The following is a 15231-nucleotide window of genomic DNA, read 5'->3' on the forward strand; positions in this document are numbered from 1 at the left end:
CTCAAAATGGATAATGCATACATTAACCAAACAGAGTGAAAGGGAATTGGCCATTGTGGTACCGAAACCTTGTTTATAATATTTATCTTGGAAACTAAAGAAAGTTTGGCTTGTTACTATATAGGTGAGCCTGGCATACTTGTTGATATGTTTAGAATCTATTGCAATTTATGATATCCAATCTTTTAATCCAAAGATTTCTCCAAGTTCTTTGTTGCAACATTTGTCCTTCAAGGGGTACCCTCATTTCAGCAGGGTATGCGCACACAAAAAGTTTTAACAAGGCAATTTTTTCGAGAAACAATTCTGAAAATTAAGAAGAGGACATGCTTCTTTGTTATAATCAGTTGGGTTAAATAAAATACAATCAAATTAGTTCGATATCTCACTCGCACGTCTTTCTACATTAGAGAAGTGAGCAACATGATATTCACATTGCATGATCGTGATGAGCTTAATAAAAACAATCCTATTTATAACATTCTTCAATTGAATGATAAATATTGAATAAAAATTAATTTAATTGACTCAAAATAGGAATCAATGACCAAATGGGATAAGAAATATCATTCAATATTGAACATTAACCCCATGAAGTTTAAACCTTTACATAAATTCAGGTGATTTTTATTAACCATAATTTTGGGAAAAAAGCCACAACTAATATGTATGCTTTCAAATTCGGCAGATGAGGTATTTGACAAATTATGAGTAGTAAAAATTTGCAGTGGAAGGTGGCTCCATGCTCTAGTATTAAATTATTCAAGGGCCCAAGAATTTTGGCAATGCATAGCAGGCAAAGTTGATTAAAATTCGCAACATCCTGTGCAACTAACTGAACTATTTCAAGACCAATGTGTATTACCTAAAGCAGTTCTTGTTGACAATTGATGTAAATCATAAACATACTTCGATTCACTTCCTCTAAATTAGCAATATTTTCCAAAATTTAGTCCTTCGCGCAACACTTTTCCTTATGGTTCCATTTTCTATGTATATTATCTTTAATGAATCCAATCCGTATAAAATTAGGTGTACTCTTTGATGATTCTCCAAGGGATGTAGCACTGATTGGCTACAATTAACACATGCTGAACACTAAATACCTTAACAGAATTATGATGAAGCATTTTTCGTCATCACATATGCCTTACGCTACTCTTCTTTCATTCACTTGGAAATGCCAGCTCTTTTCCTTCCACTGACTTGCTCACTTAACTTTCTTCCCTCCATCAATGCCTTCAAGATCTCACCGTCTCCTCTTATCTTTGCTTAACCCACTTCCTCTGCATCCTTCAAATTTCCTGGGGCACCCTTCTCCATTCTCTTAGCATTACCTGCTTTTATATCAGTCCGTTTCATTTACTTCATTCTTATCGCAAAACACCACCAACCCACTCTCCTTTCATTTCATTTTCAGAAAGACTATGATTAAGTAAAGCAATCTGTGAAAATCTCAATTGATAATTCACAAGAAACAAATACATGTAATCATTAATTACCGAGGAAGACTACCGCCTTATTTTTCAGTGTCACTGTCATCAAACCGCATATTGTATGCAAAAGCCAAAATGATTCCGCAATATTTAAAATAATAATCGGTCATAGCTTTCTTAAAAACTTTATTACATTTTTATATGAGAAATCATGTATCACATAAAAAGGTACTGTACATAAAACATTACTCGTGTACAGCAATGCTTGATCTTCCGTTGATGTATTTTGCAAGTGCTTCAAGTACCAGATTAATTTTTTTCAAACACTGAGATAGATATACAAAATTACAAAGCATACTTATGTGCAGAACAGGTTGGAGTAATTTAAAATCTGTTTTTTATTTTTAAAAGTGGCCTCCTTCATCAAATAAAGGCACTTGGCACTAAATTTTAAGTAAAACAATCCTGATTAAAGCACAAATATTATAAAAGCAACATCCTTCCTTCCTTCCTTGTTTTTTTTTTAGGTCCAGCCAGGATAACTTCATTTACCTCTCGGGTAATACGCATTAAATATAAAAGATGAAACCTTAAGTTTCATGAAATAAAGAACCGAGGCAACAAAAATCACGGCACAGGCACACTCTTTCAGTTGCCTCTGCGTCGAGAAGATCCACGGTGATCAAATGATACAATCTGTATGATATCCTTGTCAGATACTAGAATTTCCATAATTAGAAACCCTCCTGAAGATATGATTCATGTACACTTCCAAATTCTATAGCAGGAACAAAAAAAATCCAACAAAATAAAGCATTAAATTAATATCGTGGGATATTTCCCAATAAAGCTCTTAGAAATAGAAAAAGTTACACAAGTATATTCCAGGATCATCACTCTCTCTCTCTCTCCCAATCTCATGTTGCTCGGCCCAGGGTCATACCAGCATGCCAAAAAAGCACAGGGAGAAATTGGGCAGCACTCACCCCCCCACCCTCCCCAAAGTAAGTAAGCAACATTATAAACACAACAATTGAAGCAATGAGAATAGTGAACCCTTTTTCCTTTATCATAAATGCTTGGAAGATTTTGAGACTGACAAGTAGGACGGCAGCATGACCCTCCCATGCCCTTTTACGCGGAGAGAAGGTCATCCTCCCATCCTACTTCTGCCCCACAGCTCCCTCCAATTCACACAGCCTCCCCGATACTTAACGAATCGCCCATCAAGACCATCTGCTCCTTTGCTTCATGCACGCCATCCTCCATGGCCACCACCCCATCTAACTCTCTCATCTCATTGCAATTCAAAGCAATACCATTCTCGTGCGGCGATATCAGTAGTTCCACTTTCTCCTCTACCTTCTTGGTATTTGAGTTCACCTCTGCTTTCTTTCCAGCAGTACCATTTGCCATGGTCTTTGTCGCTGGACTCCTGACAGCTGACGTCTTGGCAGCAAGGCTGCCAGTAGTTTTTCCATCTGCACTCTTAGTGACACCAGAGAGGCGTGTGGCCGAGATGTGCTTGTTCACAGATTCTTTTGCTTTCTTGGCATTCCCAGGTGCAGGCGGTGCGGTTGCCGTCTTGGTTGCGGGTGATGGTTTTGTCCTGGATGGCGCAGGTGCACTGGGCTTGGCTCCAGCACCCAAGGACATTCTGGTTGTCTTCGGTACTGCTCCGTTCACTGCACCAGTGGCTGATGACTGTTTGGCTTTTGCTGCTGCTGTCTCTGTGGTTGTTTTCCCAGGTGCTGCAGCCCCTCTTGCCGATGTCAATGGCCTGGTACTGCCAAGTGGTTTTGATGCAGTGGTGGAAGTAGCAGCGATCGGTTTCCGAGGAGATGTTTTCGATGCGGTTGTGCTGGCTGATGCCGGTTTTGGTAAATCCCCATTCAGCATCTTTTTTGGTTCTGTGGTCTTTGGCGGAGCCGTTGAAGGTCTAGACAAACCGGCAGGCTTGGAATTAGCCGATGCTACTCCAGTCTTGGTGGCTGTGCTGGTAGCAGTGGATGGTCTTGAAGGGGCAGCTGAAGTCCTGGGTGCAGCACTCACCCTGCTAGTGGGAGCAGTTGTAGGTTTTGTTCCAGTGGAGGTTTTGGGCTTGGAAGACAAAGTTGATGCAGTAGTGGCTGGTTTGGTGGTAGCTGCAGGCTTCGTTGTAGAGGCAGCTGGTCTGCGTTCAGCAGTTGTCGTCCTTGCAGCGGGTGTGGGGGCAGTCTTATTTGTAGTTGGGGCAGCAGGCTTTTTAGAAGCCATGGTTCTGGTTGCAGGAGCCGGTGGCTTGGCAGAAGTTTTTGCTTTTGTAGCAGTCGCAGAGGACAGTTTGCTCTTATCAGGCACTTGCTTCTTGTCTCCAGTTAAAGGCTTCTTTGCCGGTTTAGTGTCAGAAGGTGTAGATGTAACAGCAGCGGCAGTCGCTACACCTGCCACAGCAGCCACGGCAGCAGCTGCACCTGCTATAGCAGCAGCTTTGCTGACGTCTTCTGGAATACTCTCCTCAGCAACTTCCTTTGGTTGGACCTCAACTAAGGGCTCAGTGCTCGTAACATCAACCAGGGAAACCTCTGTTTTAATTTGTTCTTGTGTCACATCAACAATCTCCACAGGCTCTGGGGATACAATCATATCTGTGGATGGCATACATATATTTTCCTCGAGGTTCTTGATGGTGGTTTCTTGCAGCATTACCATTTCGGAGGCCAAATTGAAAGATTCGGATATCTCTTCCACTTTCTGGATTTTCTCCTCTATGGCAGGCACATTCTCTTCTAATGACAAAGCTTGGCTCCCTTCAATAATAGATGATAATTCTGAAGCAGGAGTGGGGAAAGTAGGGCTCATACAGACTGCTTCCGAAGGTGGCACAACACTAACAGGTTCAAGCGGTTCAGCTTCTTGGACAAACTTCACAATTGACTCCGTAGTAAATTCTGCTACTTTGGACTCCAGGGTTTCAAATGCTTCTACTATGGGCTCCACAGGAATATTTACTTCCGGCTCAGGAGGGATTGGTTTGCTTTCGTAGCTGTCCTCTCTCATATCCAATGTGAGCTCTTCATCTACAAGCACGTCTTCTTGGACAACATTCAATTCTGATGGCAGTAGCTCAGACTGAATGTTCTCCTCCTTCACATCCTCCAATTTCATGGGACAAACCTGCAATATTGGAGAGTGGTGCATCGGCTCTTGGAGCTCCTCAATTTTCTCTCCATGATCCAACAATTCAACCTGGTCATCAACTTCTAGAGTTGGAGGGTCATCAGACTTCGGACTTAATTCCATCTTTGGCACATCACTGTCCAATGCAGACAGCCTCTCATCATCAACTGGAACATCATGCTGTTTTTTGTGATCTTCCACAGGGGAAGGTTGCATAAAATCACCAAACTGGTTAATATTGATTTCTCCCAATTGTGAGCTAAGCGTGGGCTCAAATGAAACTTCAGAAACATTTGGAATCTGTTCCGATGTTTCAAATGTCATCTCACTTGACTGCTGCAACTCTTCTTTAAGTTTCATCTCGGATTGAATGGTTTCAGGGACCAAATCAGACATCAAATCCTGACCAGAGCATTCACTAACCATTTCTGATTCATCTTTGTTTTCAGGTCTTGAAAGGTTAGATGGAGAGCCAAAGAAATCTGAATCCTTATCATTTCCAGCCACATGCTCTTCTAGTACCTCGAAGCTGCGATTCAGAGCACTGCCTACATCACTTGTGGTAACGTGCTGAGACATGTTCTCTTTATCTTCCTCCTGACACATGTTTTCCTTGTTCTCATCTTCCTCATGGAATTTGCCAGTCAAAGTCAATGGGTCCAGAGCAAGAGGGGCCGATTCGGCCTCAAACATATCAGCAGACGTTTTAGGAATATCGTGGCTGAATGATGACGAGAGAACTGCATCAGAGTCATCATCAAGGACCCTGCTTGCAAGTGCCCTTGGTGTGCTGGCTGCAGCAGTTTCTCCAGACACCTCACCGGGGCATGCCTCGGCCTCCTTCTTGAATGTATCAAAATCGCTACTAAACCCGGAAAATGTCTCGACGTTAACAAGTGGCGTGGGAGAGACCGGCACAAATTCAGCAGCATCTGGATTTAGTCTAGACTCCATCGTGGAGTCCTCAGTTTCCTCTTCGATGTGTTCGGGTGATTTGGCTTCTTGTACGTCACCCACTTCTTCCTGCAGCGGCTTCTCTGACTGTGACTCCCTCCCCACTTCGGCAGGCTCCTCCAATAGACCAGCCTCGTACACAGCTTCTTCTACATGGGTCTTCTGCACTACCTCAAATCCCAAATCCTGGCAGAACTGTAAAAAAATTGAAAGGAATTGACATTTTACTGACAAGTGATGGGAGATTTAAATTTAAAAGAAAAGATTGCCTTAGTACAGACATAATACATAATCATAAAAGAATCATCATGATTGATGTCCTTTAGCAGACTTCACTTTTGCAATATGAAATTTGACATGAACGAAAATTTATGCATAGCATCATCGAACCAAAACTCTTTACCTGAACTTTTAAAGTAACAGAAAAATTGAGTCATTTCGTTCAAAATATCATAAAATGAAAATCTTGAACAACCTCATAAATTGGGTTTTCGTTGGCTTTGCGTACCTCAAAAAAGGAATGGTCAAAAGTTACACGCAGCTATTTTAGTCTACTAAATTTGGCACAATGACATACATATTCTAGTCATTAATTTGGAGATTAAAAACATGGCTGTGGCTTAGCCTTTTCCATTCAGCAACTAGCTTCAAAGCCATGCAGTGAAATGGCTCAAATAACTTGTAATGCCATAAAAAAGGGCCACAATTTTAACATCAAAATCCTAAATCTGCAGAATAACAGAAGTGATTTATGCAAAATTAAATGCTGCAATGGCCGGCCCAAAATATTCACTCTTTCTACTTCAAAATGTGCTCTAAAATCAGCCAGCACATTATGGGTCAGGATTCAATACATAAGCGCTAGTACAAATAAATACTTGCTATTAAGGATTTTTTACCCACATTGGGTATTGAAAGTAATTAACATGGTTACAAATTCTGATTATGTCACTGTTTTGAGTCGGCAGTAAGAAACAAGAGTATAATTAATACATTTTTCAAAGCACTTCTTAAAAAATTTCCAAATATATGATAAATATACACGATGTAGCACATTCAGTTTCATCTCACATGTGGTGCTGCCACAAAACTAAATACAGCACACATGGACTAACTGAGATGTTGCCCCTATGCTAACAACACATGCTTCTACATACATTGCATCTCTCCTGATGAACTCCAAGAGTCTACAGGCATTCAACCTTCAACATTATGTTTTGTTGCTTTTAATACAAATTTTGACAACATCAAAATAATAACCGAAACCAAGGGTTGGATAAAAAATTGAAATCATAACAACCTCATGGGATCTATAGAGTAGATAGCATGACATACAGAATGGCATTTAAACTTAAATTCTAAGATGGAGTGTGGACACAGGCCAGTCATTCAACCTTCAATATTATGCGAGTGCCGTAAAGGCATAGAATATTGTTGCTTTTGATACAAATTTTGACAACATTAAAATAATAACAGTAACCAAGGGTTGGATAAAAAATTGAAATCATAACAACCTCATGGGATCTATAGAGTAGATAGCATGACATACAGAATGGCATTTAAACAAATTCTAAGATGACCCTTCAGAGTGTGGACACAGGGCAGCTTCTAAGTATTTTGGCCCAGTAAAGTGGAACTTTTGGGTTCTACGATGAATAAATGTTGACCAATATGCACCAGCTAACTTTCATACTTAACAATTACATTGTACTAGTATTTAAGTGTATGCATCAAAATATTTAAGATACCTTTTCTGTCTGGTCCAAAAAATGTTCTTAAATTCTAACCTGAAATAATTGAAGTTAGTCATGTGGGCCAGGAAATACAGTAGTTGCCCTCCATGTGTATAAAGACCAGTCTGGCTGCATGAGGTACATCAACTAAATCCTATCAACATTTGAGCTGTAAAAAATATATTCCTATATTATAGGAGTTTCATTATTTCGAGTGTTCAGGCCATCAACCTTGTCTTGCAGTTGAGAATGGAATATTGTATACCAATTAGCTCTTCATGAACGTTAAATTTTGACAATTTTTGATGATGCTGTAATTCTCCTTGGGCATTAATAATATAATGGACAGTGCCAGTTAAAACAAATTAGAAAAAAGCAGGCCTGAATACCGCAATTATCATTCATTTTTTTATTGCTTTTATGAGAGTTATTTTAACACACTGGGCTAAATATTTGTCAAACTAGTATCATCAAAGCTAAGTACAATGACAGACTCCCTCATCTCAACTAATGGCAAGAAAAATGTTTAGGACATTGGACAATAAGTAACAATGTCAATAGCAGCGGCAAGTTGATCTCAATCTAGTTTGTATTATTTAACACTGCTCAACGAAAACTCAATGAAACAGCACTCAATGAAAACATCTAATAATTGGAATGAGAAAAAATCATCAGGAAAAATATTTAAAATCACAAATCTGTGAGTTAACATCACAAAGATTGATGATCTCGGACAATCAGGAAGACAATCAGTCCCTTGAGGTTTTCTTTAAGCCATAGAGTCCTTTCCCTTCAATATGCCACTTTTCTAAGTTTTCCAGACTAGTCGCAGACGTGGGATTGGAATTAAAATAACTAGGAAGGAATTTCAGGACTAGCACAGAGGAAATTATGCGGTGTGAATTGTGTTTTCTCAATTTTCTCAAAAGGCTTGTTTTAACATCTCCCCAGATGACCCACACCAAAATGAGAGCAGTTTTACAGTGGTGCTACCCATCCCAGCTCACCTTATCATCATCTGCAACTGGCTCCTCGGCCTTGAGGTCGTGAGTTTCTTCAGCCCTGGTGAGGAAGTCTTCAGTCTTGCTCTCCTCTGGGGTCACAGCCTCCACTCGCGGTGGCAATGCAGGGGAAAGGGAGTGAAGGTCTTGATCGAGAAGTTCCTGCTCGGGAAGGGCAGGAGAACAAGAAGTCTCGTCGGCTAGGGCTGCCACTGGAGATGTAGCCTCGGGAGATATGGCCTCTGGGACTACCGCAGCACCTTCGCTGGGCTTTGCAGACACGTACTTCCACTCTCCCTCCTCTTCAGAGTCGTCCTCTGCTTCCTCCAAACCACTCCCTCCCCCCACCTCAATCCCCTCCTCGTCATGCACCACCTCCCCCTTCACCTGGACTGGTGGTGCCTCCTCCTCGCAAGGGATTACTGTAACAGAGAGGAAGAGACGAGATTTTCAATACAGGCTGGTTGCAGACCCTTCAGAAATCTAAATTGTTCTTCAGTTAATTCTAAATGAAATGGTGTCTACGTGGTTAAACATCAACTCTTTGGTTAAACGCACAAATTAAGGTGCTTTAAGGAAGAATATCTTTATTGCCAGAGCATTAGGACTCATATCTAGAAGACATAATAAAAGAAGTACAAGATTTTGGTAACAAAAGGAGTCAAGTTGAAGAAATACTGATTCGCAGATTTATAAATCCGGAAAATTAAAAATAATTAATATTCTCATTCTTGTTAATAGAAATTAAGTATATATAAAATCATAAACACAGTAATCAACCCGAAGGTCGGTTTGGTAGGTGATGGTAGAGTTCACCCAGTACTACATTAACGCAATACACCGCAAGGGCGTGTGGCGGGGGTGTTAGGTCGCCACCCATTAAGATATTGTAAGCATATGGCAAATTAAATTTGTTTCTGATTTCCAAAGTTACCATAAAAACACAAAACAATGACTTGAATGACTAATTGTCCTTAGGAAAGGGCACTCCTATACTAAGACCGACAACGTGTACACATCAGGGTAGGGGGGGCAAGTTCCTTTCCCCGACTGGTTATGGTTTCCCAGGAAGATCTGGTACCAGAAAAATCACATACTGTAGCTTGGGTGGAGCTACAGGTGCTCAGACAGGCTTGCCCGGGAATCGAACCCGGGCCCTCCGGTTATTAGACCAATGCTCTACACCCCTCGACTACCGCGACCCACATTATATACATATATACATATATATATACATATACATAGAAATAAATATATACACATATATATATACACATATATGTATGTATATGTATATATATGCATACATATGTAAACACGCACACTCGTATATACACACGTTTTCCAGAACCAATGAAATACAATATGAAAAACGAAGAAAAATGCTAATTTTATGATTTATCATTTGGTATAGAAGTTCATCCCAAGTCGAGAAATTTCCCGAAGATTAAGAAGTTTTCGTCGAAAGAGCCTTTATTTTTTAAACCTTACCCACGCGCCCCTCTAAGGCGGTGGATACTACAGAGAGAAAGTCTCCTTTAATCTTCCACGAGCAGAAGAAGAGAGACGACAGCTGCTTTGGAATAATCACCACCTTCCGACTAATCCTTACCTCTGCAGTCACCGCCTCCACTTAAAAAGAGGAGGGGATGGGGAGATGAGTGGAGAGAGAGGGTGATGGGAATAATTTAATAACAAGGCTAGGATCAATTCGGACGAGAGAGGGAGAGTACGGTTTCCCCATGGCCGGCCAGACGAGGGTGGGATGCGACGGGAGACTAATCGATCGAGTCTTGACTCCCCATTTGCACTCCAAACCCAATGCCGTCCCAGTCTCTCACCCCGCCCACCCGGGAAACCAGACACTACGCCCCGAAAGGACAAGCGTATTGTATTCTGTGCCCTCTCTTTCATTTATTCTTTCCAACTTGAATAAAAACGGCACATACATTTTGTCGGTCTCGGCGCTACACCTCTTCACCAGTCTGCCTTGCCCAACTTGTTGGGCGATGTTAGAGTGATCGCGGTAATCACACTCACGCCCGGGAAATTCGCCTCCGACCTTATGAAAGAGTTAAGGCCCACCAATTTTTTATGAGTTTGAGAGATGGTCGAGGCAGATACTTTGAGGAAAACCATTAGTAAAATACGAAGATAAAAATCAAAGACTAAGCCTTTTCCTTTGACAATAAATCCTTTTCATTGGAAACGCGAAGTCTTTCGTGCTTTTTTACAAGTTGTTAAAATGCTTTTTCCAAACTAATATGGTTCAACGTATTTCTCATTCCCATCTGTATCACCGAAATTCTTTGCATTTTTTGTCGACTTCTTTCGTAGAATTCAATTCGTTTCCTCTACAGGTGTAACAGCTATTCCTTCATTAATGATTTGTTTACAGTTTCTCCTTATCGTATCCGTTGGCAACGTTAGCAAACTATAGTATTACAGATAAACAAGATGGCGTCTCAAGTGCGGATATTTTCCGTACACGCCACTGAAATGAGTATTCATATTTAATGGTCGCATAGCATTATTTGAAATTTTAATCAATTCTCCAAAAAGAAATTCCACTTCTTTGGTACTTAGCGTTTTATCGATCCTAAAGATAAAACACGCACATGAAAATTCCATTTGCACGTTCGTGGCAAACACGCTTTCGTCACAATTGCATAATTCTCAAATGTCGTGACACCACGCCCATGTCATTAACGAGTTAATCGTTGAAATTGTCTTCAAACTTAAACAAAATTCGGCCATTATCTGAATTTCTCGCTGGGTTATGGATTTTTGGTTATTCTCGTCATGTTTCCGCCTCTTTGTCTAAGTGGTGCATCGGGATGACCAATCGGAGTTACCGCCACAACCATAGACCATTCCTAGGCCCATTAGCCTCCCCCCTCCCCCGATAGCCAAAGGTAACGCCTATTCTACTGGCATAATGATTTAGTAGTAGTAGTAGTAGTTTTTAGGGGGAGGCGACCGACAGCTAAGGTCATTTGCGCCATAGGGGATGGACAGGAAAGGATGAAGGGTGGAGAGAAACCCGGCGTCGGCATTAGCCTGCTCTTTACGAAAGGCGCCAAGGGGTCCGCAGTTTAACGTCCCATCCGACGGACGGCGTACTCACTCAAAGTGCCCTCCACAAAGCACCTCAAGTAGGGATCGAGATACCTCTGAAAAATATTCAACACCGCCGGGATTTGAACCCGCGCCCTCAGGGTGGGAAGCCGATAATGATTTATTCCTATTGGGTCATGAAATAAGATATGACGAGCATGGCAAATTTAACGATTCAATGGCAGCTTTTAGGGGCTTCCTGCAAATGATAAAAGGGCAGTAATGTAGATGTTCACTAATTGAAATTTTAACTACCTAAAATGCACCCGAATTACAATTCCATACATAAGGGAGCGCATAAAATTATACGACAAAATTCAGAATTTCTTCAAGCGTTTAACTCGTCTTGTTGCATGGGCAAAGTGGACTTGGGATCAGTCGTCGTCCAATTATTCTGCTCATAAATCAACCGGAGGAATACTCATCAATAAAATGAGATACATTTTCCATGCGAATTCGAACCGCGACTTGGCGAAGTGATAACGTACTCCGATTAATGCTTAAAACTGATACTAAATTAGCAACTGAGATTGCATCAAAATATACTAACATAATCCGCTTAAGAAACATACATGCACGTTTAAATCCCGAGTGCGTTTAGAGGTTACGCGATGATCTTAATGACGAAAATAGTTTTGTTTGACTACAACTATCCCAACTATACACCGAGCATAACACAGCTACATCAAAACGAAATAGAACACCAAACAAAAACGGATCGAGACGTAACCAAGGCAGAGTTTGGCTGGGGCTCGACTTTGTTGGTTTAAATGACAGCCATGTTTGGATCTTTCCTCTTCCCTCCACGTTCAAGCGGAGAAAGTGAAGAAAAATAGTTTCCATCGATGGCATCTTCGAATATCGAAATCCGTTCGACAAGAAACAAACGGGTGGAAGAAAAAACGAAAAAGAAAGTTTTGGTTGGTTCGCGAAGAACCATTACGGAACGCATCGAATGCATTCAAGTTGTTTCAAAGTAAGTGAAAAATTAGTAATTAGTAGTATTAGAGTAAACTTCTAAAAAAATATTGCAGAATGGTATTTAGGCATATACTCCCATGCTCAAAATCTTTTGTGCATTTCGGGTTTCTATTGTTTCCGGGAGTACTCCGGAAAAACCTTTCCTAGTGATAATAACTAGGGGGGGGGGGGGGAGGACCTCCGTAGCGACCATCGGCGATGACCTCCAATCCCTTAACAGTGAAAACAAACACTTACGTCAACATTCCGTCATCGTCAAAACACGCCACGATGTCGACGGGGGCGCTTCGAATGTTATCGACGAAGGCTGTGTAGGATTAATGGAGACAAGTCAGCGTCGATTAACATATCAAGATCAAGGTTATTCACAAAACACGCCAACTGCTTAAGAGGATAATTATAATTCCCTCGCGCGACACAAATATAACGCACGAATAGGACAGATAATATTGACGAAACGAGTAATAGTTCTGTCACAGCTCTGAGCAAGTATAAAAGCGAGAAGATACATATAACAGTAAGGTGCCCATTCTTATGCATTTTATTTTGCCTTCCATCATCATCCCATCATGTATCAATTATGCTAACCCTGTTTAATTATTTACCATTTTAAAAAAAATTTAACTGCGATGATTTAGATCGACACCTATAAGACTAGCTCGACAGTTCTCGTCTAGAATAAAATGACGGAGAGCATAAACTGATACAACTCGATTCTCGTTTGATAATATGTTTCCCTACGTTAACTTGGCCCCTGTGGCCATTTCAGTTACAATTGCGAACCACAGATGAGACATTCCCAGTCAGCCTCGGGGATCTAACCAAGCATGTCTCTGGAAAATAAGTCGGAAAAATCCTACGCCTTATCCCTGCATTTATTCTTCGCAGTTTTAAGTTACGAATTTTTATCAGGCTTTCCCTCAATTAAAGATTAAGAGAGAATAACTTCGATGTCTTTATCGAGATGGGCAACTGCAGAGGTTGAACAGGTCTACCGATATGCAGTCGGTCGCGGAAAACTGGCAATGAACTCAAATGTAATATCACTCTTCAGGCGAAACTATGAGGTAGCGAAACATTCTGACACCATATCCGGCGACAATTATCCTGCGTTCACCGCGTTCTTCACGTGTTTCCTAGAAAACTGCACAGCCTACACAACGCTCGCTATTCTTGACGCCCGTGACTAGATAACAGGCGATCCCAATGCACTCCTCACGCAGCAACGACGTCAGCCCACTTTCACATACTATACACCAGCTGAGATTTATCTCGGAATAATATGAATGAAACTTGGATGAAAGTAAGATTCAAGATAGATTGCATCGGCCAACGGCATCGGTGTCCGATGATATCACAGCAAAATAGATCGCTGCGTGTCATTTTGCACAGAACACACTGGCCTAATCTCACAATCCAACAGACAAGTTGCGAATCCTCAAGTCACGATTTCAATTCAAAATATTAAAAATCACATCCAATGATATTAGCAACAGCAACGAGCAGTAATAACACATATCGAGGTTTTGGATATGCCACAGCACCGCGATCTCACAATTGTTGCTTTGTTTTAGCAACCGATTCTCCTAACAATGGATCACTTGAAAGACATCCACATTGCTCGTAACTCGTGCTGAAATATGTAGCTTAGTCAAATTTTCGTCAATGATACCACTCTTTGGCGAATCGTTTAGTTGGGACATTCGTAAGCGCGAAGGTGGACATCTTCAGTATTTCGCCTACCTGCCACACAACTCACTCAAAACGACCGCGACGAATTCACCGGCAAGTCCTCACCTGGGACCTCTCCACCCTCTTCGTCCCCATCTCCTCCCGCCGCGGTCGAAGCTTCCATCCCCGGAGGTTTTAGCGACCCCGCGAGGAGCAAAGAGCGCGAACTCTTGATGCTGGCCCGGCGACGGGATCGGCGATGCCGGCCACCCATGTCACCAGCGAACCAACGCGCGACGAGGAGTAGAACCGGCCGGCCAGGGAAAGATAGCTACACTGGTTGAAGTTAATTGGAGGAGCAACGGTGGGTCTCCTGAGAGTGTGCTTATCAAGGGGAAGAGAACATGGTCGTGGTGGGATGGGGGCTAAGCGATAAGCGGCAGCTAAGTCACGTGATGGAACAAAAGAGTGGGGATATTGCTTTGTATTCCTCCGCCTTATCATTGAACTAACTTCCCTTGAGGCACCTAAGCAGTCGACCAATGGTGGTTGAAGGGGAGGTGGAGAGTTCACCTACGCCTGTCTGCTGCACCTGTAGGTTTTGTATAGAATGCACCGGCACGGAGATTTGCGATTGGACCACATCGTTAGGAAGACGGACGATTTTTTTACCAGCCTCTGGGAATGACCGTTTCTTCTACTTCAGTCTCCATGTGTCATATCCCTTTCATTGGTTTATAAGAGATTTTCTTCCCGTGACAGTGGTCCCGTCTCTGACTATGTCATCAATGTGGGACTGGAACAATGCCTTCAAAACCATCATTAAACTTGTACTAAAGGTACCTCTTTTGTTGCACAGTGAGATGCGTGCATGTGATATTCGTGTCATTAGCGGCTCCGATTTCAGGTTGGTCAACACAGGCACTTGATGTATTGAAAAGTAACTAATATCATAAGTGCTGGAAAACAAATAGAGTCGCATACGAGATGGGGTTTTAACGAAGGATAGATAAGATCTCCTCCCTCACCTCTTTTCTTCGTGTCTCTTGAGATACCTGTCTTAAGAATTCTTCGGACGAAGAAGAGCTGCTTTAATGTAGGTACGTAATCAGTTCGCCAGTTGTTTCCCCATTATAGCGTAACGCCTCGCAAAAGTTCATTTGGTCTAGCGTGAAATTA

At 41.7% G+C, this 15231-nt stretch overlaps 1 protein-coding gene across 2 annotated transcripts in view; it reads right to left on the reverse strand.

Moving 5' to 3' along the window:
- Positions 1-1605: 1605 nt before the first annotated feature.
- LOC139696112 (uncharacterized) overlaps positions 1606-15231 on the reverse strand; it is a 1156921-nt gene continuing 1143295 nt past the window's right edge. For both annotated transcript variants that reach the window (XM_071594713.1, XM_071594712.1), the window contains 2 exons: positions 8290-8705; positions 1606-5744 (listed from right to left, as the gene is read on the reverse strand). In XM_071594713.1, the coding sequence (XP_071450814.1) occupies positions 2628-5744; positions 8290-8705 (3533 nt within the window). In that variant the 3' untranslated portion in view covers positions 1606-2627. The remainder of the gene's footprint in view (positions 5745-8289; positions 8706-15231) is intronic.

The sequence above is a fragment of the Hetaerina americana genome, unplaced genomic scaffold, assembly GCF_022747635.1.
Source record: "Hetaerina americana unplaced genomic scaffold, ioHetAmer1.1.p SCAF_68, whole genome shotgun sequence".
Taxonomy (NCBI): domain Eukaryota; kingdom Metazoa; phylum Arthropoda; class Insecta; order Odonata; family Calopterygidae; genus Hetaerina; species Hetaerina americana.